At 39.5% G+C, this 27,772-nt stretch overlaps 1 protein-coding gene across 3 annotated transcripts in view; it reads right to left on the bottom strand.

Moving 5' to 3' along the window:
• Positions 1-27,772, bottom strand: part of SLC4A1 (solute carrier family 4 member 1 (Diego blood group)) — a 512,400-nt gene that overhangs the window by 59,362 nt on the left and 425,266 nt on the right. For all 3 annotated transcript variants that reach the window (XM_044055258.1, XM_044055259.1, XM_044055260.1), the window contains 2 exons: positions 23,954-24,043; positions 4,136-4,302 (listed from right to left, as the gene is read on the bottom strand). In XM_044055258.1, coding sequence (XP_043911193.1) covers positions 4,136-4,302; positions 23,954-24,043 — 257 coding nt within the window. The remainder of the gene's footprint in view (positions 1-4,135; positions 4,303-23,953; positions 24,044-27,772) is intronic.

The raw sequence follows: 27,772 nt of genomic DNA, 5'->3' as shown, positions 1-27,772 counted from the left end.
AAACATTGCCACTAGATGAAGCAGGTACTCACTTTAGTCATATCTTCCTGACCATTCTAAATAAACAGGCCCCACTCAGAAATAAGAGTCAAATCCATTTCTGCATCTTGGTTAGAAAAGACTAATAGGCCAGTAGTATCATATCGAGACCGGCCTACAAAAATAAAACTCAATTAATCCTACAAGATGATAGCTATCTCAGAAATCTCACAAAAAACTCTACCCCCCCAACCCATCACAGCCTCTAACTACCCAGGTAATACAGAAACTCACTTTTTAAATTCTATTATCATTAACCAAACAAAACTCCTTACCCCTGACTACTCCACAGCCCCCTACAGCCAACACAGTACTCTTTAAATTTGATAGCGTACCCACTTCAACAGTAACAAAAAAAAAAAACTATTGAAAATGAAACCACCACCTTGGCTGCCGACAGATTACTAGCAGAGTACCTCAAAACAGCAGCAGAAGCTATAGCATTCCCAGTCTCTATACTTATCAATAGATCAGTAAAAGAAAATGACGTCCCCTTCATCTGGAAAATATTATACATCATATTCCTGCATAAAGGTGAAAATTCTATCAATCAAACCAACTACCATACAATAGCCATCCTCCCAACCCTTATCCAAGATATTAGAAAAAAGTATCCACATCCATTTGTTCAAATACCTCATCAAGCATAACCTACTAAACTTGACTCAACGTGGCCTTCAGCCTAATCACAGCACCACTACTGCCCTTTTAAACTTCACAAACAGTTAATCATCTCTGAAACAGTGGTAGCCTAGTTTCAACAATTATCTTACACCTTTCTAAAGAATTCAATACTATCTCACACCAGACACTCCTAAAGGAGCAAGCCTCTGTAGGCCTCAGTACTCCATCACTAACCTGGTTCCACAGCTACTTATCCAGTAGGAAACAAGCTGTGAAATGGCACAAGACTATTCAGATTTCCTTACGGCCACAGTCAGTGTTCCTCAGGGATCAGTTCTAGGACTCCTATTTTTCAATACATTTATCAATAACCTACACTCTGTCAGTAAGCAAACTACCCTGGTACAAAATGGAGATGATACAGGGGAACGTACAAAAGGCCCTTCTAGACATAGAATCCTGGCTAGTTAGCTTAGACTTGCACTTAAATACAATACACACACACACGCACACACCCACACACACACACACACACACACACACACACACACACAATATATATATATATATATATATATATATATATATATGGTTCTACCTGACTTCGTCGACAGCGCAGAAGACCGAAGAAGACCCCTTAGTCGCGAGTGGCAGAACATCGACAATGCAGAAGACCGACACGACGGATGACAACACCAACGCCGAGGATGCCGACATGGGGAAAGGCTGTGTGAGTATGCGGTAGTGACGGACGTTAGGGTGCGAGGCAGGTAAGTGTGGAGATTGACGGTCTGTGGGGATAGGGGTGGGTTAAGTGAGTTAGGGTTAGGGAGGCGATAGGGGTGGGTTAAGTGAGTTAGGGTTAGAGGCGGGTTAAGTGAGTTAGGGTTAGGGAGGCGGTAGGTAAGTGCGATAGTAGCCGGAGCTTAGGGTTAGGGTAAGGTTTAGTGTGGGGTTGTAAGGTTTTTGGTGTGCTTGTGTTGTGTGTGTGGTTTGTGGAATGGCGATGTGTTTTGTTTTAATTGTTATTGTGGTGTGTGCAGTGTATGGGGTTTCGTGTTTTGTGTACGTTGTCGGTTATGTGTGGTTTCGTGTTTATGGACTGTCGAATATGTGGTGTCGGTGATGTGGTTGTCGGTGTTGTGTGGTTTCGACTATGTCAGGTAGAACCATATATATATATATATATATATATATATATATATATATATAAATAACTGATGCTTTTCACCCATAAAAACTACTTAAGCCAAACATAATCTTTTTGTATTCTGTCATCCAACAGAACAAAAATATAATATGTCACACAGGCAAAACTCCTTGGAATAATGTTTGATGATAATCTCAGATATGATCAACACCTAACCAAGCCATCCAAAAAAAAAATGGAAACTAGGATCCCTCTACAGGGCTAGGAAATTCCCCACTAATAACTCCAGGAAAATTATAGCACAAACATATCTACTTCCATCCCGACTTTATGCCTCACACATCTTTACAAATCTTAACTCAGCCATTAAAAATAAACTTGAGACAACCTATAACAAAATTGCAAACTTTGTTACAAATAATTCTCAAAAAAAAAAAAAAAACACTACATAGCACTAAAAAGTCTTAGTTGGCTGAAACTTAAAAAACAAGTTAGCTACCACCAACTTAATACAGCCCATAAACTAATAAACTCCTCAGAAAAATGGCCAACTCTAAAAGGAATACTACTACCCTATACCACTGATTGAGCCCTATGATCCAAAAACAACGCTTTTCTATCCATCACAGAATCAAATAACAGTGCAGGTGACCCATTGTACTCTAATTAGGGTGCAAAAATCTGGAACCAAATCCCCCCTGATATTAGACAGATCAACACACTGCACAGCTTTAAAGCACTGCTCCAGGCTAACCCCCCTGTACTCAGCCTAAACTTCACCGTCAAAGTTACACTTCCACATGTAACTTTACTTCTCTATCATTAAGAATTCTCACTGTATACTCTCCCACAGTTGCCATTTACACTATTCTTCTACAGACTGCCGTTCCACCCTCTGCCTACTTTCTCTTCTGCAGAATTCCCGTTCCCATTCTCAGCTAACTACCAACGTTTTCTTTAATATAGTTTATACAAGTTCTCCATCTCAATCGACCTACTGTTTCATATACTACTGTCTTTCCTCTTAAGTCCTACCTCCTGCACAATTCTTTGCTGTCTTTGCTACCCTTTTTATGTACTTCCTACCGAGAAACACATTACAAAATACATCTACTGTCACTCTCTGCAATACCTCTGTAATCAAATATATCTCTGTAACCAATGACTTCATAACAAAAAAGTATTTCCTTAAAATCATAGGCTACTGCATGTTATAAAATGTGTTCTATATGTTATATAATGCAATCTAGATGTCATTTATACAAATGTGCTTCATTTAAACTCAATGCAACAATGTATTTTACAAAATGTCTTTGTTTTTTTTTAATGAACTTGCCTAATGTGTTGAGCATTTCTCACCAGCCCTCAGCTGAAAATGAGATCAACCCCAGTTGAAACTTCCCAGTAAACAAAGAAAAATAAATTAATAATAAATAAATATCCACACAGGTTGAACAAGCTAAATTTATTTTTAATTCAAAAGAGTATGAATGGGGGAAGTGATAAAAATGGATAAAACAGTGCTGGGCAGTACCTGTAAAATGAAATTCCAAACAACAATGTGCCAAGATGGCAAGGAATTTCCAGCAGCTTAAAGGTTTAAATTGGCATATGGGAAGCATTTCTTCACTGAGAGGGTGATGGCGTTATTGAATGCTTTACTTTGATCTTGATAACACTGTACGGTTAGGAAAGGTAGGCTTCTAAGTATTTTTGTTAATAAAAATGTAGATTTAAGGAGTCAGAGTGAGGTTGCGTGGCAGATATCTAAACAGGCTGTATCAGTTGGGCAAAATATTGACTTTATTTTTTTGATGGATGTTTCTTATGTCTGTATCACTGTTGGAGAGAGATAACTATATGTGCTAGCTTATGTGCAGTGGACATAAACCTACATTTAAGGGTAGTATGTGTTTTAGAGACAGAACTAGCTGTGCTTGTTTATGTGCAGCGGACATAAACCTACATTTAAGAATAATATGCTTTTTAGAGACAGAGCAGATTGTAAATGTTGTATGGGTGTTATCTAGATTAACAGTTTTAAGTAATGTAATCATGGTTCAGATCTTACACATGCACCGGAATTTAAAAGCTTATGCTTGGCTTAGATGAGATGCATTGTAACCCCCTGTGACTTGCTGGCTATAAGGAGAAACATTTTGACTTGTGTGACTTGAAGGTCTTATACAGTAGTTCCCAACATGCTTGCAATGAGTACAAAGTACAATCCCATATGGTCTTCACTGTACTCTTTTTGTTTTTGATGCCAATATCAAAATATTTACTTCACATACACGTGTTTGAACTTTCATTGCAACTTACGTTGTGATTTGGGATTCCATGAAGATGAGGATGAAAACAAGCAGGGCAGGGATAATTGATGCAAACATCATCCAGATGGGAAAATCATTGTTCTTTCCTAGAGGATGTATGAACCAGGTTCTGGCAGTCGAGTTGGAGACATCCAGTCCTTTTGGCACTTTAAGTTTCTGCAAACAACAAAATAAACGGAAATCAACGCTCTTGCCTATTTACCACAGTTGAGATATTTCCCACAATATTTTAATTACTGCATGCATCTTATTGAGTTATACCTCTTCTTCACCTTTCTTGTAATACTTGACTGTGTTTACCCCTGAGACTCTCTGACTACCCATAATTCCATGCCAGACCTTTGGTTCAGAACATAAATTATGATTGTTCAGGAATAAAATGTATAACTTCCAAATCTGAAAGAGGCTGAATTGATACACATTGGAAGTAGTGCTAATCAACACTATTCCATGGTGAGGCAGTATAAGTAGGCAGACCTGTGCCCTGATGAGCTATTTTACTCGGTGCAAACAGTACTGACAGTGTAATTAGAAGTGTATCTGCCTGTTTCCCTACTATAGCCATCAGTCACTTTGCTTGTGTGAAACCATGCATGCAGTGTTAAAGTGATGATCTTTATCTTTTACCCTCTTTGTTCTTTTCTTTAGAACCACTGATGAAATAAGTAACAGGCACTAAAGATGGTGTACATGGGATGCAAAAGCACAAATGAACAATGTATGCCCACTAATAACCACTCTGTACTTCTGAATTTATTCCCATTGGTAGAAGCCACTGGGGATGCACAAGCCAGTGCATTTCTTTGTGACCGTCCCAAGCCCGGATAAATGGGGAGGGTTGCATCAGGAAGGGCATCTGGTTTTTGCCAAATCATACATGCAGACAACAATACAGATATACATACCGGATCGGTCGAGGCCCGGGTTAACAACGACCGCCATCAGTATTGTTGGCCAACAGGGTGCTGGTGGAAATTGGGCTACTGTTGGCCGAAGGAGGAGAAGAGGGGGAAGGCATGCCCAAAGGCAATTAAAGTCTAGGACTGTGATAGTGAAGGTCGGAACTTTGAATGTTGGCAGTATGACTGGTATAGGGAGAGAGTTAACTGATATAATGGCCCGAAGGAAGGTTGGTATATTGTGTGTGCAAGAGACCAGATGGAAGGGGAGCGAGGCTAGGTGTACTGGAGGTGGGTTCAAATTGTTTTATCATGATGTGGATGGGAGGAGAAATGGCGCAGGCATTATCCTGAAGGAACAGTGCTAAGAGTGTTTTGGAGGTGAAAAGAGTGTCGGATAGAGTGACGTTTATGAAGCTGGAAATTAATGGTGTAATGATGAATGTTGTTAGTGCATATGCTCCACAAGTTGGGTGTGTGATGGATGAGAAAGAAAAATTTTGGAGTGAGTTGGATGAAGTGGTGATGACTGTACCCAAGGGTGAGTGACTGATGATTGGAGCAGATTTCAATGGTCATGTTGGTGAAGGGAACAGAGGGGATGAGGAAGTGATGGGTAGGTATGGTGTTAAGCAAAGGAATGCAGAAGGTCAGATGGTAGTGGATTTTGCAAAAAGGATGGACATGGCTGTGATGAATACGTATTTTAACAAGAGGGAGGAGCATAGGGTGACATACAAGAGTGGAGGAAGATGCACACAGGTGGATTATATCTTATGTAGAAGGGCCAGTCTGAAGGAGATTGGAGACTGTAAAGTGGTGGCAGGGGAAGTGTAGTTAGTTAGCATAGGATGGCGGTTTGTAGGATGACACTAGTGATCAAGAAGAGGAGGATGAGTGTGAAGGCAGCACGAAGGATCAAATGGTGGAAACTGAAAAGGGGTAATTGTGAGGTGATGTTCAGGGAAGAGTTAAGACAGGCACTGGGTGGCAGTGAAGAGTTAACGAATAGCTGGGTAACTACAGCAGAGCTAGTAAGAGAGATGGCTAGAAAGGTGCTTGATGTGACATCTGGAAAGAGGAAGGAGGACAAGGAGACCTGGTGGTGGAATGAAAAAGCAAAGGAGAGTATACAGAGAAAGAGGTTGGCGAAGACGAAGTGGGATTGTCAGAGAGATGAAGAAAGTAGACAAGAGTATAAGGAGATGAGGTGCATGGCAAAGAGTGAGGTGGCGAAGGCTAAGGATAAGGCGTATGAAGAGTTGTATAAAAGGTTGGACACTAAGGAGGGAGAAAAGGACTGATTGGCTAGACAGAGGGACCGAGCTAGTAAAGATGTGCAGCAGGTAAGAGTGATAAAGGATAATGAGGGAAACGTACTCACAAGCGAGGAGAGTGTGTTGAGCAGATGGAAAGAGTACTTTGAGGGGCTGATGAATGAAGAGAATGAGAGGGAGAGAAGGTTGGATGATATGCGGATAGTGAATCATGAAGTGCAGTGGATTAGCAAGGAGGAAGTAAGAATAGCTATGAAGAGGATGAACAACGGAAAGGCTGTTGGTCCAAATGACATACCTGTGGAAGCATGGAGGTGTTTAGGTGAAATGGCAGTGGAGTTTTTAACTAGATTGTTTAATGAAATCTTGGAAAGTGAGAGGATGCCTGAGGAATGGAGAAAAAGTGTTTTGGTACCGATTTTTAAGAATAAGGGTGATGTGCAGAGCTGTAGTAACTACAGAGGGATTAAACTGATCAGTCACAGCATGAAGTTATGGGAAAGAGTAGTGGAAGCTAGGGTTAAGAAAGGAGGTGATGATTAGTGATCAGCAGTATGATTTCATGCCAGGAAAGAGCATTACAGATGCGATGTTTGCTCTGAGAGTGTTGATGGAGAAGTTCAGAGAAGGTCAGAAGGAGTTGCATTGTGTCTTTGTGGATTTAGAGAAAGCATATGACAGGGTGCCTAGAGAGGAGATGTGGTATTGTATAAGGAAGTCAGGAGTGTCAGAGAAGTATGTAAGAGTGGTACAGGATATGTACGAGGGTAGTGTGACAGCGGTGAGGTCTGCGGTGGGAGAGACAAATGCGTTTAAGGAGGGATTACATCAAGGATCAGCTCTGAGCCCTTTCTTATTTGCAATGGTGATGGACAGGTTGACAGATAAGATCTGACAGGAGTCCCCATGGACTATGATGTTTGCAGATGACACTGTGATCTGTAGTGAGAGTAAGGAACAGGTGGAGAAAACCCTGGAGAGGTGGAGATATGATCTAGAGAGAAGAGGAATGAAGGTCAGCAGGACTAAGACAGAATATATGTGTGTGAATGAGAGGGAGGATAGAGGAATGGTGAGGATGCAGGGAGTAGAGGTGGCGAAGGTGGATGAGTTTAAATACTTGGGATCAACAGTTCAGAGTAATGGTGAGTGTGGAAGAGAGGTGAAGAAGAGAGTACAGGCAGGATGGAGTGGGTGGAGAAGAGTGTCAGGAGTGATTTGTGACAGACGAGTACCAGTAAGAGTGAAAGGGAAGGTCTTCAAGAGGGTAGTGAGACCAGCTATGTTATATGGGTTGGAGACAGTGGCATTGACAAAAGGGCAGGAGTCAGAGCTTGACCTGGCAGAGTTGAAGATGTTAAGATTTGCACTGGGTGTGACGAGGATGGACAGGATTAGGAATAAGTATATTAGAGGGTCAGCCCAGGTTGGAACATTTGGAGACAAAGCCAGAGAGGCTAGATTACATTGGTTTGGACATGTGCTGAGGAGGGATGCAGAGTATATTGGGAAAAAGATGCTAAGGATGAAGCTGCCAGTTAACAGGAAAAGAGGGAGGCCTAAGATAAGGTTTATAGATGTGGTGAGAGAGGACATGCAGGTGGTTGGTGTGACAGAGCAAGATGCAGAGGACAGGAAGAAATGGAAACAGATGATCCGCTGTGGCGACCCCTAACGGGAGCAGCTGAAAGAAGAAGAAGAAGAAGATGAAGAGACCTTTTGTTTACACTGTCATTCTTTCCTCAGCCAGAATATAGTTATCCAGGTTCAAAATGTAGTTCAGGTTATGCGTGGGAATGAGCATGCAAAACGTTAGGGGGGTGGAAATGTGGTATTTGTATGATACCCAGAGACAGAAAGGATTTTGTGCTAGTCATAGCACCACCCAATGACACTGTCATACATCAAAAAAATCCTTCCAAAGAAACGAGTTAAAAACAGTCTTGTTAGCCAGGTCACAAAGGCCAGTGGAGCTCCTGAGGTTTTTACTTTTATTTCCAATGACTGCTTCCTAAGCTTTTTGAGAAAATCAAGTTCTGTTCTTACATTACTCATATCTCTAGAGCCATAAATATTGCTAAAGAAATGTAAATGGCAAACTTCAGCACAAACAAATCTGTACAGTGATAGGGTCTACTTTATAACAGTGAACGATCAAAAGATCGAACACTGTTATATCGACCCCTTAAAGTTGAAAACTAAAAAGAGCGAACAACCAGAATAGCGATTTCTTTCCCAGGTTAAGAAATCGCTGGGCTGGCTGTCTGGGTTGTGCCGTTTCCTCCACTGTAGTGCAATCTCGGAGTTGGTATATTTAAGTAGGGGGTGTGGGGGGTGAAGCCCCCCACTTAAAATAGTGTTTAGTGTGTTTTATTATTATTATTTTTTTTTGGGGAGGGGGCAGCGATTTCTTTCCCTGGGAAAGAAATGGCTGTTCTGGTTGTACGCTCATTTTAGTTTTCGACTTTAAGGGGTCAATATAACAGCGTTCGATCTTTTGATCATTCGCTGTTATAATATAGACCCCAGCGATAGTGGTCATTAGATTTTCAGTTATACTGGATTTTATAAGACATAATGAAAACAACAAATATTAATGTTCTAATATTTTATAAACAACTTACAATAACTCAGCATCCACTCAAGCAATAACATACTGTCAGCAACATTTTGTTTGCACGTCTGTGAACTTCCATATGAGGCTATGCAGTTTTATCAGTATTACCTGGTTGTTGAGGTATTTAGAAAATATAAAGGATTATGAGTGGGTCAGAGATCATAACCACTTTATTATATGTTTGAGATATGGATTCCTAGAAATTCACCTTAACAGCAAGGCTTGAGAGGTTAATGTTAACTTCTACAGTGAGAACACATAATACAGGGTTATGATCTGCTGACCTGTTCATAATTCTTTGCAGTGCATGGAGATTTATCTTCTCCATGTACTACAAATTAATTGAAAGTAAGATAAAAAAATGCAATACTGAAAGCCAGTAAAGCAGTGGGGGAATTGTTGACATCCATACTTATTCCGTATCTAAAAGAAGCAGTTTTAATTAAAATGCTTTGTGTACTTAGCAGGCAGCAGGCAGAAAACAGGAATTGAAACAAAGCCATTTGTGTCCTGCTACTGTTGTTTTCTGGTCAGCACTGCCTGCTTTAGTGCATATACAACATTAATAATTCTTAACAGTTATTAAGGTCGGGTGTCACACTATAGCAGAGCTGAACCAGGATATAAATTAGCCATTTTTAAGCATAAACAGGACTCCCCATGCACTACATGAACATTATGACAATATAAATAGTGGATGAACAATTAATGTCTCTTTAGCAACACTAGACAGAGGTCAAATAATGCAGTTTTGATGCCTCTCATATAAACTTTAAGATAGCATGACATGGTTTTGAAATTATTACTGCAGATATGAATAGGCTGTGTAGAAACCTAAAGGTGTCAGTAAGATGTGATTACAGAAGCAACCTGGGGCATCACTAAGCTGCAATGAGTTAACTAGAGCAGAACTTGTAGCCGTGTAAAGCAGACAGTGAATAGGCTTCCATGTTGTAATGACGACTTGAGGGAGGAGACTTATACTGCAGCAGCAGGACTTTTGATTCAAGTGGGCTTGTGAGATACTAAAGAGCATGTAGTGCTGGAAGCAGCAGGAACACAGAATACAATGCACTGATGAGAAATATGCCTTAAAAGAAATGCTACTGAACTCCTGGATCTGCTCTGGCCAAAGTCCAGCCTAACTCTCTAACTCTTGGTCATTTTAATTTCTTTTAAATCTTCCATCCTCTACCTCCCTTTCTACTTTAAGCATATCAGTCTTTACTTTCAAACGTTTCCTTTTTATATTCCCTATCTGATGTTCTTATATTTTTTACTTGGCTGTTCTATTTTATTTCCTACTTTAATTCCCCTGAACTTGCTTTTGTGCTGTACTTTGTACTACAATTGGAGATCTTTATGTGACTACAGTAACCACCACTGACTTCCTTTATCTTTTACTTCACTGCCTACTGAATTAATAATTCATTTATTGTATTTACTACTTCACTGCCTACTGAATCGGTATGCACTTTCATGTAAATGGGATTATATTTTTCCTTTTCAAAAGCATGAGCTTTTGATAAGAAAAAGTAGACCCATATATATATATATATATATATATATATATATATATATATATATAATGTATATGTGTGTATATATATATATATATATATATATATATATATATATATATATATATATATCTATATGGCGCTATGTCAGAATGTCAACTAAACAAATAGTTGACGTTCAAAACATCGAACACAAAAAATAGAATGCTTACAATGTTGAAACCAAGCCAAAAAAACATAAAACATTGCCTTCTGTGTGGAGTCTGCATGTCCTCCTCGCGGTCGAGTGGCATTTGAAAGACATGCGTGAATGGGCATGCCTTCGTTGAAGGTTGGGCGTTGGGCTGGCAACTCGGCACCATAAAAATCTACTGCCAAACATTAGCGGACCGGAGTTGCACTGTGGTGACCCCTAACCAGGAAAAGCCGAAAAGACAAACGACAAACAACAACATTGTTTTTTGCAGGGGGTAAATCCATACCACACACCCTACAGGAACATGTGCAGGGCAAACCACAGAAGCAAACCAGTATGGTGGAAGCAAAATAGCAACAAGATTTATAATAAAAGGTGAGATGATCTGAGGTATTGCCAGCTATGCCCGGAGAAGTATGGAAGTGGATGTGTAACATATGCCAGCACAGCTAGCTGGAATTTTGTAAAGAATTAGATGTCATTTATATATCAAACTGATTTATGTAGATGCTTGTGTTGAAAACGTATTTGTAAAGTTGCTTGTGTTAAAAATGCATCAACAGTGTGCCCTGCTGGAAAGAAAAGAAATGTACACGTATTATTGTAACTGAATTAAATGCATATGTTTTAACAGAGGATACTGGAAGAGGTTAATTACAATCCAGCTGCAGCAAACTTTGAAAAATAGTTGAAATTAAATTAGGTCATAAAGATTGTATCTTACAGTTCTGATTGCAGCCAGAGATGAAGTGTCTGTGAGAAGCCTGTCTTAGTACCTCTGTAGGAGTAGAAGTGCTAAAATAGTTTTATGACTTCCAGGAGCTGCAGCAGATCTGCGCAAAGCTCTATTTGTGTGTACAGTAACACATAGGTGCTAAATCCTGGCAGCTTCTAGTGTTGGTGATAGTGTGGGAACCAGAGTCAGATGACCAAATGTGATGTCATTTTGTAAGCTATCCCAGAAATAATATTTAGATATTATATTGAGAAGTCTTTCAGTGAGAGTGGGCAGTCTGTTTCTGGAACCTAACAAATAAGGAAGACGACTCACCTACTTCATCTTATCTTGCTCTAGTAAGTGACCAGTGATAGTAATTCTCTAAATCAGTTAGGAAAATATAGTGAAAATAGTTAAGCATTTTTCTGTAACTGTGTGAATCTTTCCAGCTGTGTTATTTTTAATATTTCCTGTGATAGAAACTCTGGTGTTTACTGTGAATAGATATTTTGTATTTTCATGCTGTTATATTATTTACTATTAAATATATTTAAACCTTTCCTTGTGACTGATCCTTTTTTAGAAAATATTTAAGTTTTGAGAGTATTTGCATATATTTATTTGGTGATAACTCTGCCCACTCCTGAAAGCCTTGCTGTTTGGTCAACATTACCATTGGTATTAATATCAATTTCACTCAGTATAACTGAATACCCTTTTATGTGCCTTATAGTAACTGACTGGAGGCAGTGAATCTTCCTTATCATCTGGGCAAAGTTGGTAGAGCAGGTAATCTGTGCCAGCCTTTCCTAGGTGAGGGTGCGTGTGTGTGTGTGCGTGTGTGTGTGTGTGTGTGTGTGTGTGTGTGTGTGTGTGTGTGTGTGTGTGTGTAAAAATTAAATCTCAAAGAGTGTGTGTCAGCCACTTGGAGCAGGGAAACGAAGAACTAGTTTCACAGAGAGCATGCTGGAGGACATGGCTTTGGTACTCGGCTGAGGACTTAACCCTGCAGCTGTGCTAGTGGGGAGACTTACTGGGGACCTGGGGAGAGACAGAGAGGTAAACCCGTGCCCTGGGCTGAGTGTGTTCCCTGTGTGCTCTTAAGGGAAATTATGCTTGCTATAGAGAGGTCTGCATCTGGAAATACTGAGTGTATCCATTTATATTCCAAGTGAACGTCCCTCTCCAATGTCAGTGGTGAGGATTCAGGCTCCTTGATTATTGGCCCAGAGTGGGTATATCACAAAAGGAAAAGAAGAGTAATTCCCAGCATGTTAGAGCTATTGTCACTGAAATAAACAAACAGGAGGTTAATAAAATCCAACAAAGCCAAGTTTGAGGCTAAAATGGCTACCCAAACCAAAGACAATCACAAGGCATTTTTTAGTTATGTTTGTAATCTCAAAAACACAATGCAGCAATGCACTGAGCTGATTGTGAACAATGTTACCTACACTGAGGTTGAAGATACAACTGCCCAATTGGCCGATAAATTTAGCTCTAACTTTACCCCCTCCTCCCCTCTGTCTGTCCCTCAAGATAGACCTGACACTGGCTTACTTCCATTATACAAAACTTGTCCTTAAAGTGCTATCAAAAGCTAAAAATACTGCAACGATGTGTCCTGAATATATCCCTGGATGTTTCTTAAATAGTGTAAAGCATGATTTAGACACACCCCTAATAACACTGTTCAGTCTTAGCCGCCATCCAGGTTTTGTACCAAGCAAATGGAGAACAGCTACAGTCATTCCCCTGCATAAGGGAGGAAGAGGAGGACTTTCCACAGACCCAGGCAATTACAGACCCATAAGTCTGACCAGCATCATATGCAAAGCCATGGAAAGACTTATCATGTAATTAATCAATCAGGATATACGGAACCTCTAAACAACAGACCTGTGTCAGTTTTGAGTTATCAAGGGCAGGTCATGCTTACTTAACCTGGTAGATTTTTTTGAAAAGGTCACCAAAGCAAAGGATGAAGGCAAAATGGTACACACCACATACCTTGACCTGGCCAAAGCTTTTGACATAATTCCCCACTCAGGCATAGTAGAAAATCTAAATAAACTAGGAATAAATCCATGTGTCACCAGCTGGATTGCCAACTGGCTCACAGATAGGATGCAGATAATCAAAATAGGGCATGTTACCTCCACAAGATAAAGGTCATCAATGGAGTCCCCCTGGGTTGTGTGCTGAGACCGCTCCTGTTTGGCATCTACTTTTCTGAAGCAAAAGACAATACTAAAGGGCTCTGCTGACTTAGTTTGCAGATGACTGCAAGCTAGGAGCAGTCATTGAATCCTCAAATGACTTAGCCATCATGCATGAAGGTTTGTCTCAAATGTTTGTTGTTTGTCTTTTCGGCTTCTCCCAGTTAGGGGTCACCACAGTGGAACTCCGGTCCGTTAATGATTGGCAGTAGATTTTTTTATGGTGCCAAGTTGCCAGCCCGATGCCCAACCTTCAGCGAAGGCACGCCCATTCACGCATCTCTTTTGAATGCCACTTGACCACGGGGAGGACATGCAGACTCCACACAGAAGGCACTCCAGCCAAGAATCAAACGGGAGAACCTCTTACTGTGAGGCAACAACGCTACTGCTGCACCACCGCGTAAATAACCAATATCAAAATCATGGTCTGAAACTAAATGCCAAAAATATTATTGTTTCCTATGGGAAGTCATCTACCCCAGGGAACTGCCACATTGACAATACTTCCCTAAGAGTTGACCAATTTGCTCAGGATTTGGGAACTTATGTGGACAGTGACCTAATTTTGACCAACATATGTTTATTGTTTTAACAAAGTTCTTCTATATTGCACAGCTTATAAACAAAGGGATTCTGTCAAGATCTAGAGATGTCATTGTCCTCCTTTAATCAGCCCTCATTTGGCCAGTCATTGAATATAATGCCCCTTTGGCATGTATCTGTCCAGATACAAGCAACAACTAGAATGCCCACAAAGATACCTTACTAAAAGAATTGGCATTGTCCTCAGGGTTGAATGCGGGATATTACTTGGTATTAACTCAGAGAATTGCTGCTTATTATTTCTTATGGTCCTGACACAACTGGAGAAGGCTTTATGGTTATCGTTAGCATGGATGGTGATTTACAGCTAATACTTGCTGTTGGAGGAATGCCTATAAAGAGGGTAACTTTTTGTTTAGGCTTCTAGCCTAGGTAAATTGAGGAGACCGTCCTTGTCAAAAAAAGGCACTATGTGGGTATAAAAGTCTTAACTATGTATAGAAGCCATGAGGAGGAAGATGCAAACCATTCCTAGTAAAGCAGCCAGGGTTGTCAACCATCTCATCCCAGGCAGATATATATTAGGTTCCCTTTTAATGACACCAGTAGTTAAGCCAATAATTAAATTCATTATCCTTTGTACAGCTGCATCATTCTTGGTGATGGTAGGATGCTGGCCAATACTAGTTTCATACCTATTTCAGATGTATATTCTGAAAGATCCATCATGTCCCTCTTCATATGATCCAAGCAGGTGCACCTCAAGTCATTCACATCCATGGGTGTAATGATCAGGTCATACTTGTACCTGGGAACAAGGAACATGAGGGCTTTAAGGACATTTCATATCCTGGCATCTGATGGGAAACTCACCGCAACCCTGTCTTCATTCTGGTGAGTGGAGCATGTGTGTGAAAACCATGGAGTTACCTATAACCTAGAAGTTGCCTGATGAACTAGCATATTGCTACCTTAAGGGTTTCTACAGCTTAGTTATGTTACCCCTGTTAGTGTCTATATTTCTTATAGCATCAGATTGAGCTGTTTGTTGGATACAAGCTGCTGATGCTGGGTTGTGTGCAAGAAATAAATCTGAAGGATTAGGTTCATGCCTAGTCTTTGGAGTCCTAGGAGGCTTTGGCAAAGATTTTTTTTATTTCATCAGCATACAACAGCTTTGAGTTGTAATCTGTGGATGTTTCCTAGGTGCTGGTGGGTAAGACAGTGTTACACTCACTGCATGTAGCTGTCTGAGAGAGAGAAGCCTCCATTTGAGTTGAGTATTTGCACCTCTCTGAGATAGAGTCCTTTGGGTTTAACAGGAGTTCATACACTACCTCGGGATTCCATGTGCTATAAAGCTGGCAGTAGAGGGAGAAGTTTGTGCACTGACCCCCGTTATTGACCAGTGCTGCTAGATTTAAATTAAGTAAGGATCTAAAGAGGGGCTAGGGAAATATTATAGCTGTGGAAGTTAGTTAAGCCTGCACTGCTCAATAAAACTGATACTCAGGCTGTGCAGATCAGCACAGCTAACAGGAAGCTCATGCAACACAATACAAGCAGTTTAGAGAAACTGGAAATGGAAAAGTAACTCACTGATGTTATAAGGAGGTACCTTCCTATACTATAGTATATTTATTACTTTTTTGACATTTGTTTACAGGAAAGTCTGACTAGGTCCAAGGTACCTATTTTCAGTGGAGGCATGGGGAGAAAAGCTCCAAGCACATTTTCATTTTACATATTTAGGAAAAAATACATACATTATTAAAATATTTATTAAAAATACAGTACAAGATATACATTTTAACAGATTCATTGAGAGTTGCATATTGTTTAAAAAAAAAGAAAATGTGACCAAAAGACATTATAAAATAAACATTTGTACATAGGTTAGTAGACGGATGAAATGAATGAGAGGGTTGAGAGTAAATCAGAAGACTGTGTAGAAGGCAAGAGTATGTGAGAGAGATGAGAGACAGAGATGGCTGGAGGAGGGTGAAAGAAAAGAGTCATAAAAGGAGATAGGTGAGAGGAGATGAGGACATGTGGTGCAGACAGTAAGAGAGCAGAGAAACAGACAAAGGTGGACATAAGTAGGTGACAGAGTTTTGTTGGCAAATATGGTAGGAGTAATAGGATAGAAGACGTTGTCCTGTTCGATTCTCAGCTAAAGCGTCTTCTGTGTGGAGACATGCGTGAATGGGCATACCTTCGTTTAAGGTTGTGCGTCAGGGCTGGCAACTCGGCACGTAAAAATCTACTGCCAATCATTAGCGGACTGGAGTTCTGCTGTGACGACTCCTAACCGGGAAAAGCCAAAAGACACAAATAGTGATACTGCTTTCAACCAGGTTTAGAACAGGAGCAGTTCCATGAGTTAGTGAAAAATTATTTTAATGCGTGTTTGAAAGCCAGAAGTTTAGAGTTGGTTCTGCTGGGTTTAGGTAGGTTATAAGTAGAGAGACCTTTACTTGCACATGCTACCTGCTATGGCAATACTATTTCTGTAGTGTTGCAGTCAGCACAGCTTCACACAGTAAATGCAACAGAAGTAAACGAACCAATGAAAATGATGTAGAATATAAAGCCTAAGTGCTTTAAACCACACAGGACATGTAGCAATTATTCTGTCACTCAGAGCAAATTGCAACAAATTGTATGGGGCCCCCATCCCTTGCCAAGCAGATTCATTTAAGGTGTAATTTAAATTGGACAATAGGGTATTAAAGAAAACAGACAGCTCAAATGGCTACAGAGCAACCAGCAATACAAAGCAAGGCAGTATTAACTGAAAACAACTGAAATGATACAAAAGAAGTGCAGGCAATGCAAAAGCAACTGAAAATGTCCACAACAATATAAAATAGTAACAGGCAAAGCAGGATAGCTAAAAATGGCTAGAACAGTTATGCAACTTAAGTGTACCCAAAGAGTAAAGTATTGTCTTGTCTTTTATTTCTTCCATCCTTTCATATGCAGCAGCAACTTAAACAGTGTGGAGCATTGGCTGAGTTATTTGCAGTTTCTTTGTGAAGCAAAGGATGAGCTTGGCCCCACTCAGTAAATATAACAGAAGAAAACAAAAGATCCAGTGTGATAAAACCTATCCTGGTGCAATAAGAGGCATTACATCACCTCTGTGTTTCAGTATCTTCATGTTTTTCATTAGTGAACCAGCATAAAACGTCTTCATTTTCTCCACCTTATGCTGCAAAATCACCACTTGCTGTTGTTTTGGGGAAAAATTTGTTTCAGCCTTTATAACATTTGTCTGAAGTCAGAGTAGACATTCTGCATTTTTCACTGTTGATCACTAACCACAGTTTTACATCCTGAGATTGTCTCTTGCTGAAGTCACTAAAGTGCTATAAAGATTTATTGTTTCTACAGCAACTAACTCTTTGGAAAATAATTTTACTTTAGCTGTTGTTATGTGAGCTTGTATGAAGAACAGAGATGGGTCAGACAGCAGTACTGCCTAGACAAACTAGTGCATACTCTCACTTTTGGTCTGTGTGTGTCTTCTGTTCATTTACCTACAAAACTGAGTACCTGTATTATTGAATATGGCTCACTGTTTCAAGCCTAGCTCTTCAGAGTTGCAGCTCTCACACATTGGTGAATGGATATTGCTCAACTCTAAACATCTGACAAGGCCCTGCTTTTTCATTTCTTTTAGGAGGTAGAAGATGGAGCCATAAAATGTCAGCTTACTGTAAGTGGAGGCTAGATTTACTGAGATGGAGTGAAGTCTGAAGACTGCTTTCATAGACCATGTTGGTGGCCACTGACTCTTAGCACTATCATTGTAACTAAATAGGGTCAAAAGGTTAATAGATTTGGTGAACAAGGCGTATTGGTTGAGGAGTTTAATGACCTGGAACCAGTGATGGAACTTATGGGTGCTCATATAGTTATCTATTTCCATCTTGGAGGTATGGATTGATAGGGTGACTTTAATTAAGAGAAGAAGTTTATTCCATAGGTGTGAGGATCTTAGAAGCTGTCATGTTTCATGGTATGCTTAATATTGATTTTTGCTGAGTGTGAGTGTCTTCTTATAGATTCATAGATTTTTACTGGGCTAACGACCCAGGGGGCCTATCTAAGCCTAGCTAATTTCCCCAAAATAATAATGATGTCCTGTATCCAAATAGAACATTTTGGGTCAGGCATTTATAAGAAACCTCTGTCTATAAGGGACATGGGTGCCAGGCCCAGTGTAAATTTCCTATTCCCCATCCACTGGTCTAAGTTGCACTTAAATTGGGTAATAGATGAACTCAGCTTCACATGCATGGGAAGCCTGTTCCATAGGAGATGCAGTCTCTGGAACACACATCTGTCTCTCCAGCATGTTCTGTTTACATCACAGACAAAATTCTGGTTCCTAGACATTGCATTTTTGGTACCGTTCGACTTACAAATTTGAAGGAGATTAAAGTGTGGAGTTTGCAGATGCCTTGTAAGCAAGGCATAGATCACCCCTCAGCAATCTATAGGAGTGCTTACTTTGGCAGAATATACTAAAATTAGATAAATTTATAAGAGACTAAATAGAGGGAAAGGGCTTTAAGGCACCTTGTATTCTTTTTGCATGGAACCTCTGAAGTCACTCAAGTTGCTGCATATGCCTAGTCAGATACATACCGAAGGGAGCAGTGTACTCTATGATTGGTCCAATAAGGGAAGAATACAGTGGGATAATGACCTGTTTGGACCTAAATGCCATGCCCTTACTTATAAGTTGTGCAGCATAAAAGGATTCCCCCACCACTGTGGCCATGTGGTAGTGAAAGGTAAGGCTACTGTTTACATGTGTACACATATCCCTGACTACTGGGTAAACTCTTAGGAGTTTATCAACATGGTAATCAGCTGGGATGGTTGACTTGCCAAAGGGTACAATTATGCATTTCTTATCATTGAGTTTAAGAACATGACTTTGGCACCCTTTGACAGTCAAAGAAAGACCTTCTTGAAGAATGCTAGTGTCTGCAGGGCAGTCGATGATAACCACAGCTTGTAATCATCTGCAAACTTACTCAGCCATAAACCTTCAGCATTTGCTTCCATTTCAGAGAAATAGATGCCAAAAAGGTGCAGGCCCAGTAGTGAGCCCTAAGGGACTCTACTAGTGACTGGCCTCTTGCTGGAGGTGGCCTCACCTATTTTGACCTCGTGGGTCCTATCAGTGACATTGTTGGCTATCCAGAAGGTGATACAAGGGTTTACACCTAAATTAGTGAGCTTGTCTATAATACTTGAGTAGGGTATTTCATCAAAAGCCTTGGCCAAGTCAAGGTAAGTTGTTTGCACAGTCTTGCTTTCATCTATTGCTTTGGTGACCTTCTCAGAAAAGTCCACCAGATTTACTAGGCATGCACTTCCTTTAATAAAGCTGAACTGTGATGAGTTCAGTGTTTGCAGGTTACCTATGTCCTCATTTATTATGTCCATGATGATTCTTTGCATGGCTTTACATATGGGGCTGGTCAGACATATGGGCCTGTAGTTACCTGGAACAGTGGTTGGACTTCCTTTGTGCAGGGGAATGATTGTAATCATCTTCCATTCCTTGAGCAAAAAAATCTGACTGAAAGCTCCAGCTGAAAAGTGATTCAAATGAACCAGAGAGGTCATGTTTCATGCTCTTTATTAAACATCCTGGGAGGTTATCGGGGCCCACCAATGCAGTGTTTTTGACCTGTTCCCTAGTAATGGTTGGGGGGACTGTGGTATGCAGTATTTCCTTTGGACTATGGGGGGGATGAAGTGCATCAAACGTTCACCTGGTGAAAGCCATGCACTGGTCTCATCCCTTCTTGATTACTATGGGGGGGATGAAGTGCATCAAACGTTCACCTGGTGAAAGCCATGTACTGGTCTCATCCCTTCTTGATTACTATGGGGGGGATGAAGTGCATCAAACGTTCACCTGGTGAAAGCCATGCACTGGTCTCATCCCTTCTTGGTTACTATGGGGGGGATGAAGTGCATCAAACGTTCACCTGGTGAAAGCCATGCACTGGTCTCATCCCTTCTTGGTCTCATCTTCTCTTGTTACTATGGGGGGGATGAAGTGCATCAAACGTTCACCTGGTGAAAGCCATGCACTGGTCTCATCCCTTCTTGATTACTATGGGGGGGATGAAGTGCATCAAACGTTCACCTGGTGAAAGCCATGTACTGGTCTCATCCCTTCTTGAATACTATGCTGTCCTTTACCTGAGGCTCCTTGACACTGAGATTGGTACGTCCCAACATGTACAAACCTCTACAGCTACTCTACTTCCTGCTTCCTGTTGTTGCTATCATATTACACTGTCATGTACAGCCTGGCTACATCTTACTCTTCTTGCCAAACATGGCTCAAGTCCTTTACGTGAAGGTGCTTGTGCTGCTGTACTGCCCACCACAGGCTCTGCACTCAGCTTCTCTCATGGTTGCTGGTGGTCCTACAGGTTCCCAGTTAAAATTTTCTGACATTAACTTTTATGCATATCAAGCCCCACATCTGTAGAACGTTCTGTCTTGGTAGCTAAGGGAGGGTTTTACATTTGCTTGTTTCCACAGGTCCCTAAAGATACATCTTTTTGAGCTGGCTTACAACGGGGGGAGTAATTGCCTTTTGTTAACTTTTGGACCTAAGTTCCTATTGATTGTCTCCTTTATTATTAACATGGATAAATGTTTTTACAGCAGACCTGGGTTTCTCCTGAACTGATGTTTTATTTACTCAGTGTTTTTGCAGTAGGCTTTAACATTCTGTATGTTATTTTTATTTATTTATGAATTTTATGTTTATAGTTTGTTTTGTTGTTCTAAGTTATTTGTCTTATACTGATTTATGCATTTTATCACTTTGTGATAAAACACCTTAGTAAAGATGAAGCTGAATCTGAACTCAGATACCAACAAGGTTTACTTTACTGAGATCAAAAATAAGTAAAACTTACAATAAATAATGAATGAAAGTACAAATGACAAAAAATGCACAAGAAAACTAACATAAATGCAAAAATCACTGCATAAAAAAAAACAGAAATGGGGAGGGACAATGGATATCCTATACTTATGTATGGAAGATCTTATAATGTGTCAGTGAGTACCTCAAAGCTGCAAGAGGAAGTAAATCATAGCTGCTGAATACACCTCAACTTGCCATTGGGTCATTTCCTGTCTGCTTCTGGTCCTCACCTGACCCTATGTATAGTAGCAACTTGTGCCATAGCTTCCATGCAGTCCACCAATAATACTGCTTCCAGGTGGCCTAAACTGGACACTCACGTACAAGTGAATCAGCAGCGGAGTAAATAAGGGCCAGTGATAGCTAATGGTCACTAAAGCAGCTTATCAAAGAGCAACTACGTCCCCTCTACTCATTCAAACTCATATCACAATATTTTGGTAACAATATCTTGTAAAGAACAGCTTGAGTATACACATTCTTGTAACCCATGTACCCAGCCTTGTCATATTATGAGCAAATGGTACAAATAAACAGGAAAGTTTTTGCAGGGTCAAGCCCCCTTGTGCCTCCATGTGGAGGATTTTACCTCTCACAACTTCCTTTATTTTATTATTTGCACTCTAAGGTCACTCACTACATGCTAGAAAATGAGAAATGAGTGATCACTAACAGTAAATGTAAAACCTGTGTGTCATTGTTTCTCAGGGAGGCCGTGAGATTGAACAACTCACTAAAGTCTAATATAAAAGTATAATGACCTCATTGCCTCCTTAAGCTATTATATTTGAGCAATTCAAACTCAAACGTATTTAATCTGAGCAAGTGATTGTAAGCTGAGAAGAATTGTTCTGAAAATTTAGGAAGGAAAAAAGACAACAGTAATGGTCTCTAGGGCAAAAGCCAATCTTACATTAGTGCTGTGAAACTAACTGACTGAAGGCAGCAAGGAGGGGGGATCTAGTTTAATGCATAAAGTGTCAAATCCGTTTACATTAAGGCATGTAGAGCCATTAACAAATTGATACTAATGGTGCATCTGAAGTGTAGTCTGCTTCTTTGTGACACTGCAAAACAAATATACAACCTCATGCTGTTTGTGATATTCTTAAGAAAGTTGGTTAGCTGTCTAACAAGAAGAAGCCATTTGTTCTTTAGTTTGCTCATCTTCAAACATAGCATTGTATATTACCACCCTCTCTATGTGGCATAAATGGGAACCAGGCTTGTTTACAAAATTCTAGTGATCAACACTCATGTGTGATCACTAGTATGCAACTTTTGGACTTTTCTGTGGAAGGTAGAATTAGTTCTGTACTGGGGATTTCTCCTTTCCATGTGATAGCATGACATTGGAGTTGCTATATATTATATATCTGACATGGCTTAGTGGTAAATCATTTTGGCTATGGTGTGCAGGGTCCTGAGTTCGAGCCTTGCAGAGGCTGCTTATTTTTGGGGGTGGTAGGTTGGCATGATGGTTAAGGTGTTTACTTTACAAACACAAGGTCCAGTGTTTGATTTTCAGATGGGGTAAATGGCTAGGCTTAAAATGGCCCACAAAGGCAGTTAGCCTAATACTAACCTATGAACCTATATACTGCAGCGGTTAGCATTGTTACCTCACAGCAAGATGTTCTCTGGTTCAATTCTCGGCTGGGGTCCCTTCTGTGCAGAGTCTGCATGTCCTCCCTGCATTTGTATGGGTTTCCTCTAGGTGCACCAGTTTCCTCCCACATTTCCAAAGACATGCATCTGGAGCATTTCTCCCTGGGCCTTTGCCTAAAATGGGCTCTGTCCCAGTTGGGCTTTCCTGATAAACAAATGTTAAATAAGTTATTAGTTGTTCTGCCCCACACACCACTAAAAAAATATTTATTTCTTTGTTTTTAACTACCCAAATTCACACTTCTGTGCTATCTCTAATCTGTAATTGGAATTATGTGAGGAGATAAATGTAAATGAGTCAAGAGCTTGTCACGGTTTCAACTTAACTCCAAACTCATGACTTTCCTTCCTCCCTTTCAAAACTCAAAGCTGTTTAAACACTTGAGGCCAATACGTCTGGCCTAATACTCTACATCAGTTTTCCATTAGAGATGAGATCTGTATGTAATTTGGAAGATGCAGGCAGATACTTCCAAAACATCAAAAAAAAAATCCCACTGTAGCAACAAAAGCAAACAGAATTTGTTTATTCAAATAAATGAACTGCACAAAGTTGTTTGAGGCTTGTAATTGTTATCTGACAGCATTATTGTTTTCATCTATGAAGAGGTTAACTGAAATTATATTAAATAAATTGCTGTCAGTCTGTTTTACCTTTATATCTGCTGGTTCTAAAATTTTGAGAATATGTATTTGCATAGTGCAGAGCTGCACTCAACTAATGATACGCGCTGCTACTTTTTGTTAAATTAATGTGTTTTCTTATTCTTGCCTAAAGCCATTTGTAAGTCTGCCACAAAACGTTGTGCTTGATCAGTCTACCTGTCTAGTTGTTGTTGTTGTCTTTCGGCTTTTCCCAGATAGGGGTCGCCACAGCGGAACTCCGGTCCGCTAATGATTGGCAGCAGATTTTGACAAACACTGAGGTGCCAGCTCGACGTTCAACCTTCAGTGAAGGCAGACCCATTTACACATGCCTTTCGAATGTCCACCCAACTGTGAGGAGGACATGCAGACTCCACACAGAAGGCACTCTCTGCACTCCAGCCGAGAATCGAACGGGAGAACCTCTTGCTGTGAGGCAACAATGCTACACCTGACTAGTTAAAAGATTTAAAAAAAACAGTTAAAAACTAGGGGTGTAGCACTCTCTTTTTCTCTGCTTACTTACCTCAGTATAGGTATCAAGGATGAAGACATCTGCCATAGACATTGCAAAGATGGCTATAGGAACACCAAAATCACCAATCACACGACGTAGCTGAAAAAGCAAAATAACAAGCATTTAACAAAACTATGGAAATGTCCAGAGATGCATATAGGCTAGTTGATAATTTTTTTTTTACATTGTCAATTAATTGTTTCTAGTCCACATGTGCATAATATACTCCTGAGCAACTGATAAAGTTCTCTCTGCCTGATTTACTTATATGGTACCTCCCTAAGAATCACTATCTTCTCCCTCCAACTTTTGTTAGACAGTTTGAACAGTTGTATTCACTTAATTAATCCCTGTCTATTGCCAGTTATAAATATATATATATATATATATATATATATATATATATATATATATATATATATGAAGTGTCATGACAGAGATATAAATTGTTACAAATATTTTATACATTATCAGTATTTACAAGTGTACTTTAAAATGAACCACGGAAGTTTCTGTCTTGACTTTCATTATATGGGATGAACATTCATATTACACCTCAGAGTTAGTTGGCATTAAATATTTATATTATAATCTTGACAGAAAACTGAAGGAATTCTGAAATGCCTTTCCCCAGTGTGGCGTTCCCACCTTGTCACAGTTCAGGTACTTTGATTCAACAGTTTTAAGAAAATTGCAGCACCAAAAACATGTCACATACAAGAGTCGAACAGTTAAATCTTTACAGTATTTTTGACTAAGCACTTTTCACATTAAAACCCTCATGCAGAGAACAGGTATTCAAGAAGGACAATGGGATGCAAAATTCATGCATATCCTCTGTCTCAAGCCCACTAAAAACAAACAAACAAAAAAAAACAACCATTGTATTGTGGTTGTGTGACACTTGCTAGTCTGGCTATTACTTGAAATGTAAATGCAATATTTATGGACATATTGCTGTAGCCAAACAATCAGTATGTTTTATTTTCTGGAGAGAAAGTAAAATACATCGAGAAAACCTACATAAAACATACAGCACTTGAAAGTCCGACCACAAACAGTGCTGTCATTTTAGCATAATTTAATCATGGTACTGAATTTTCAGTATATAACAACAAAATGCATTAAAAATTCAGAAGTTTAAATGTGGATTATTTTAACTGAATTAGTAATGCAAATGACTGCTTTACTTATTCAGTATGAAAATTTTTTTACATTTAAATTTTCTTTGACTTTATGCTCTTGGCAGTTGCTACCCAGTCAAGAATGTGATACCTTATTTTTATTACTGCCACTTGGACAGCTGCCAAGTGTTAATGGCAAGGCTTGTGAACCTCTCACTAACTTACCCTAGCAGGTGTTAATGGCAAGGCTTGTGGACCTCTCACTAACTTACCCTCAATGCATTTAGGGATGCATCGCATTGTAAGTTTTATCTGTTACTTGGTATTTCTTCACTGGCCATGCTAATCACTTTTTGGGTAAAGCCGTCATATCTCTGGTACTACACTTATCATGTAAGATTATCGTATCGATTTTCAGACATTCTGAATGAGATGTTTAGCATTAGGACTGCCCAGGTGTTCTTTGTGCTGTCAGCAAGGGTTTCAAATGTTTGTCATATTTCAGTTTCTACATTCATTTTATTCTCTCACCCAGTTTCCTAGATTGAATCCTTTTGCCCTGTACTCCTGATATTATCAGGTGTGTCTGCATATTTTCTTCTCCTACTGCAGAAGAAGGTAAGGGACTGATACTCATCAGAAAGGGAAAGGACGCTCTATTTGGAATTCTTCTAGTCATGGCCTGAGATCACTGTCTCATATGCTATCTCTGGTCTCCTCACATGAAAAATCCTTAATGTGATATCTTTCTGAGGGATTTTCCAATATTCTGCTTTGGACTCTGTGGTAGAGAAATGCTGTAGCTATAGATGACGATCTTATATGCAGTGTTTAGATCTAGTACCCCGAAATAAGCTTACATATGTTTGCACACGCAATGTATGTCACATTAAGTATTTTCATTTCTGTTTCCTGTGCCGTGTCCACTGTATAGAAAACTTAGACATATAACCATTAAATGATTATACAGTAGTGCGCTTTCTGAAATGAATCCTAGTTGAAATATTGCATTAGATGTAAAGAGCAGACAACATTTTACCCCACATGCAGTGACATGATATTGCAGCCATTAGATGGGAATGTGTTTTAAAGTTCATTTCTTCACATTATGGCGTGAATAGCACATTGATGGCATAATTAAAAAGCTTAAAAGGAAAGTGGATACTTTTTCAACATTGCCATATCTTCCATTCTATTACCATCCATAACAGTTGACTGTGGTGCCATGATTAAAAACTTAGTATGGCAAGAAGAAAGCCAGTACCAAATGAAACTTGGTGAAATAATTGCTGTGTTATACACAGTATTAAAGTCCATCAGCAGCAGTAGAGGAAAGTAAAGGAAACACATTAAAACTGAAGTATAAAACAATTTTAATGTATTTTCACTATTTGTTAAACTGTTTAAGTGAACTGGGCATTCTCTGAATGTTTTCAGACATGAACCGAACTGAGCAGTCCTCAAAGGCAAATGTAAATGTAATATTTATGGGCATATTGGTGTAACCAATCAATTAGCATGCCAGCTTGCTTTTTTGTTTTTTTTTGAGGAAAAATGAAATACATAGAGAAAGTCCACATAGATACTAATATATCCACTATAAAACCTTTTATAAAGTTTAATTTATTTATTTATTTATTTTACATTTGTTGACCAGGAGTGTCTGACTGAGCTCAAGCCCTTTTTCAGCAGAGGCCCGGGGAGAAAAACTCCAAAACGTACATAAAAATAACATTAGAGTAGAGATATTCAAGAAGTTACAAACAAATTAGTACAGTTGTTGTTGAATTATATAATACTATTAACAAAGTATGATAACAATTAAAGTAAGTAATATATTATAGTTTAGTAAATTTGCTAATCTAAGGTTCAATAGGCAGTGTATAGCATAAGCTTAGGAAGTAACATTGAAGGCAATAGAATTTAAGTAATTCAAGCTAAGTGTCATGACATATAGGTAGGTAGTGGTCAGGGGGGTTGTGTACAATGACAGGTCCAGTGTTTTTTAAAATAGTCTTTGGTGTCTAATTTAAATTGTTTGGGGAGAGTTTGGTTCCTTATTTCACATGGGAGTCTGTTCCAGGCAGTGGAGGGGTGGTAACTATATAAGCTGCCCCCTGTTTTGGATTTTGGTTTGTAAACCTTTAATAGGTCTTTGGTTGTACTTCAGAGGTGTCTAGTAGGGGTATAGTGGGAGATAAGGGAGGCTAGACTAGGGCAGAAATTGGACTAATATAATATGGGGTGTATGATTTGGAGCTGGGATTGTAGGAGCAGGTGAAGGAGTTCTAGCCAGTTCAAATGTTTTAGAGAGAGGCAGTGGTGAGATTTATATGTTTGTTGGGCAGCAAATCTAGCTATTTTGTGATAGGTTGTTTCTAATTTGGTGAGTAGGGAGGAGTTTAGATTAGTAAGTATTTGGGAACAATAAGTTAAGCAAGGTAATAGGTAGGCATGAGTAAGAGAGATCCTAGCTTCAGCGGTGAGGAATTTGTTATTCCTATACAGGAGTCCTAGCTTTGGGTGTTTTTTTTTGATACAATTGTTAATGTGTAGGTCGAACTTTAGTTGCTCATCTATGATAATGCCAAGTAGTTTTGTGCTATTCTCGACTTCTATGGGGGTATTGTTTAGGGATGTTAAGGAGAAGGAAGATTTCATATGGTTGGCAAATTTAGGAAGAAAGAATAGCAAGTTAGTTTTT

The sequence above is a fragment of the Protopterus annectens genome, chromosome 13.part0 (genome assembly GCF_019279795.1).
Source record: "Protopterus annectens isolate FY-2018-M chromosome 13.part0, PAN1.0, whole genome shotgun sequence".
In the NCBI taxonomy this organism is placed as follows: Eukaryota; Metazoa; Chordata; order Ceratodontiformes; family Protopteridae; genus Protopterus; species Protopterus annectens.
The sequence above is the reverse complement of the archived record's forward strand: the minus strand, read 5'-3'. Positions and strand labels throughout refer to the sequence as shown.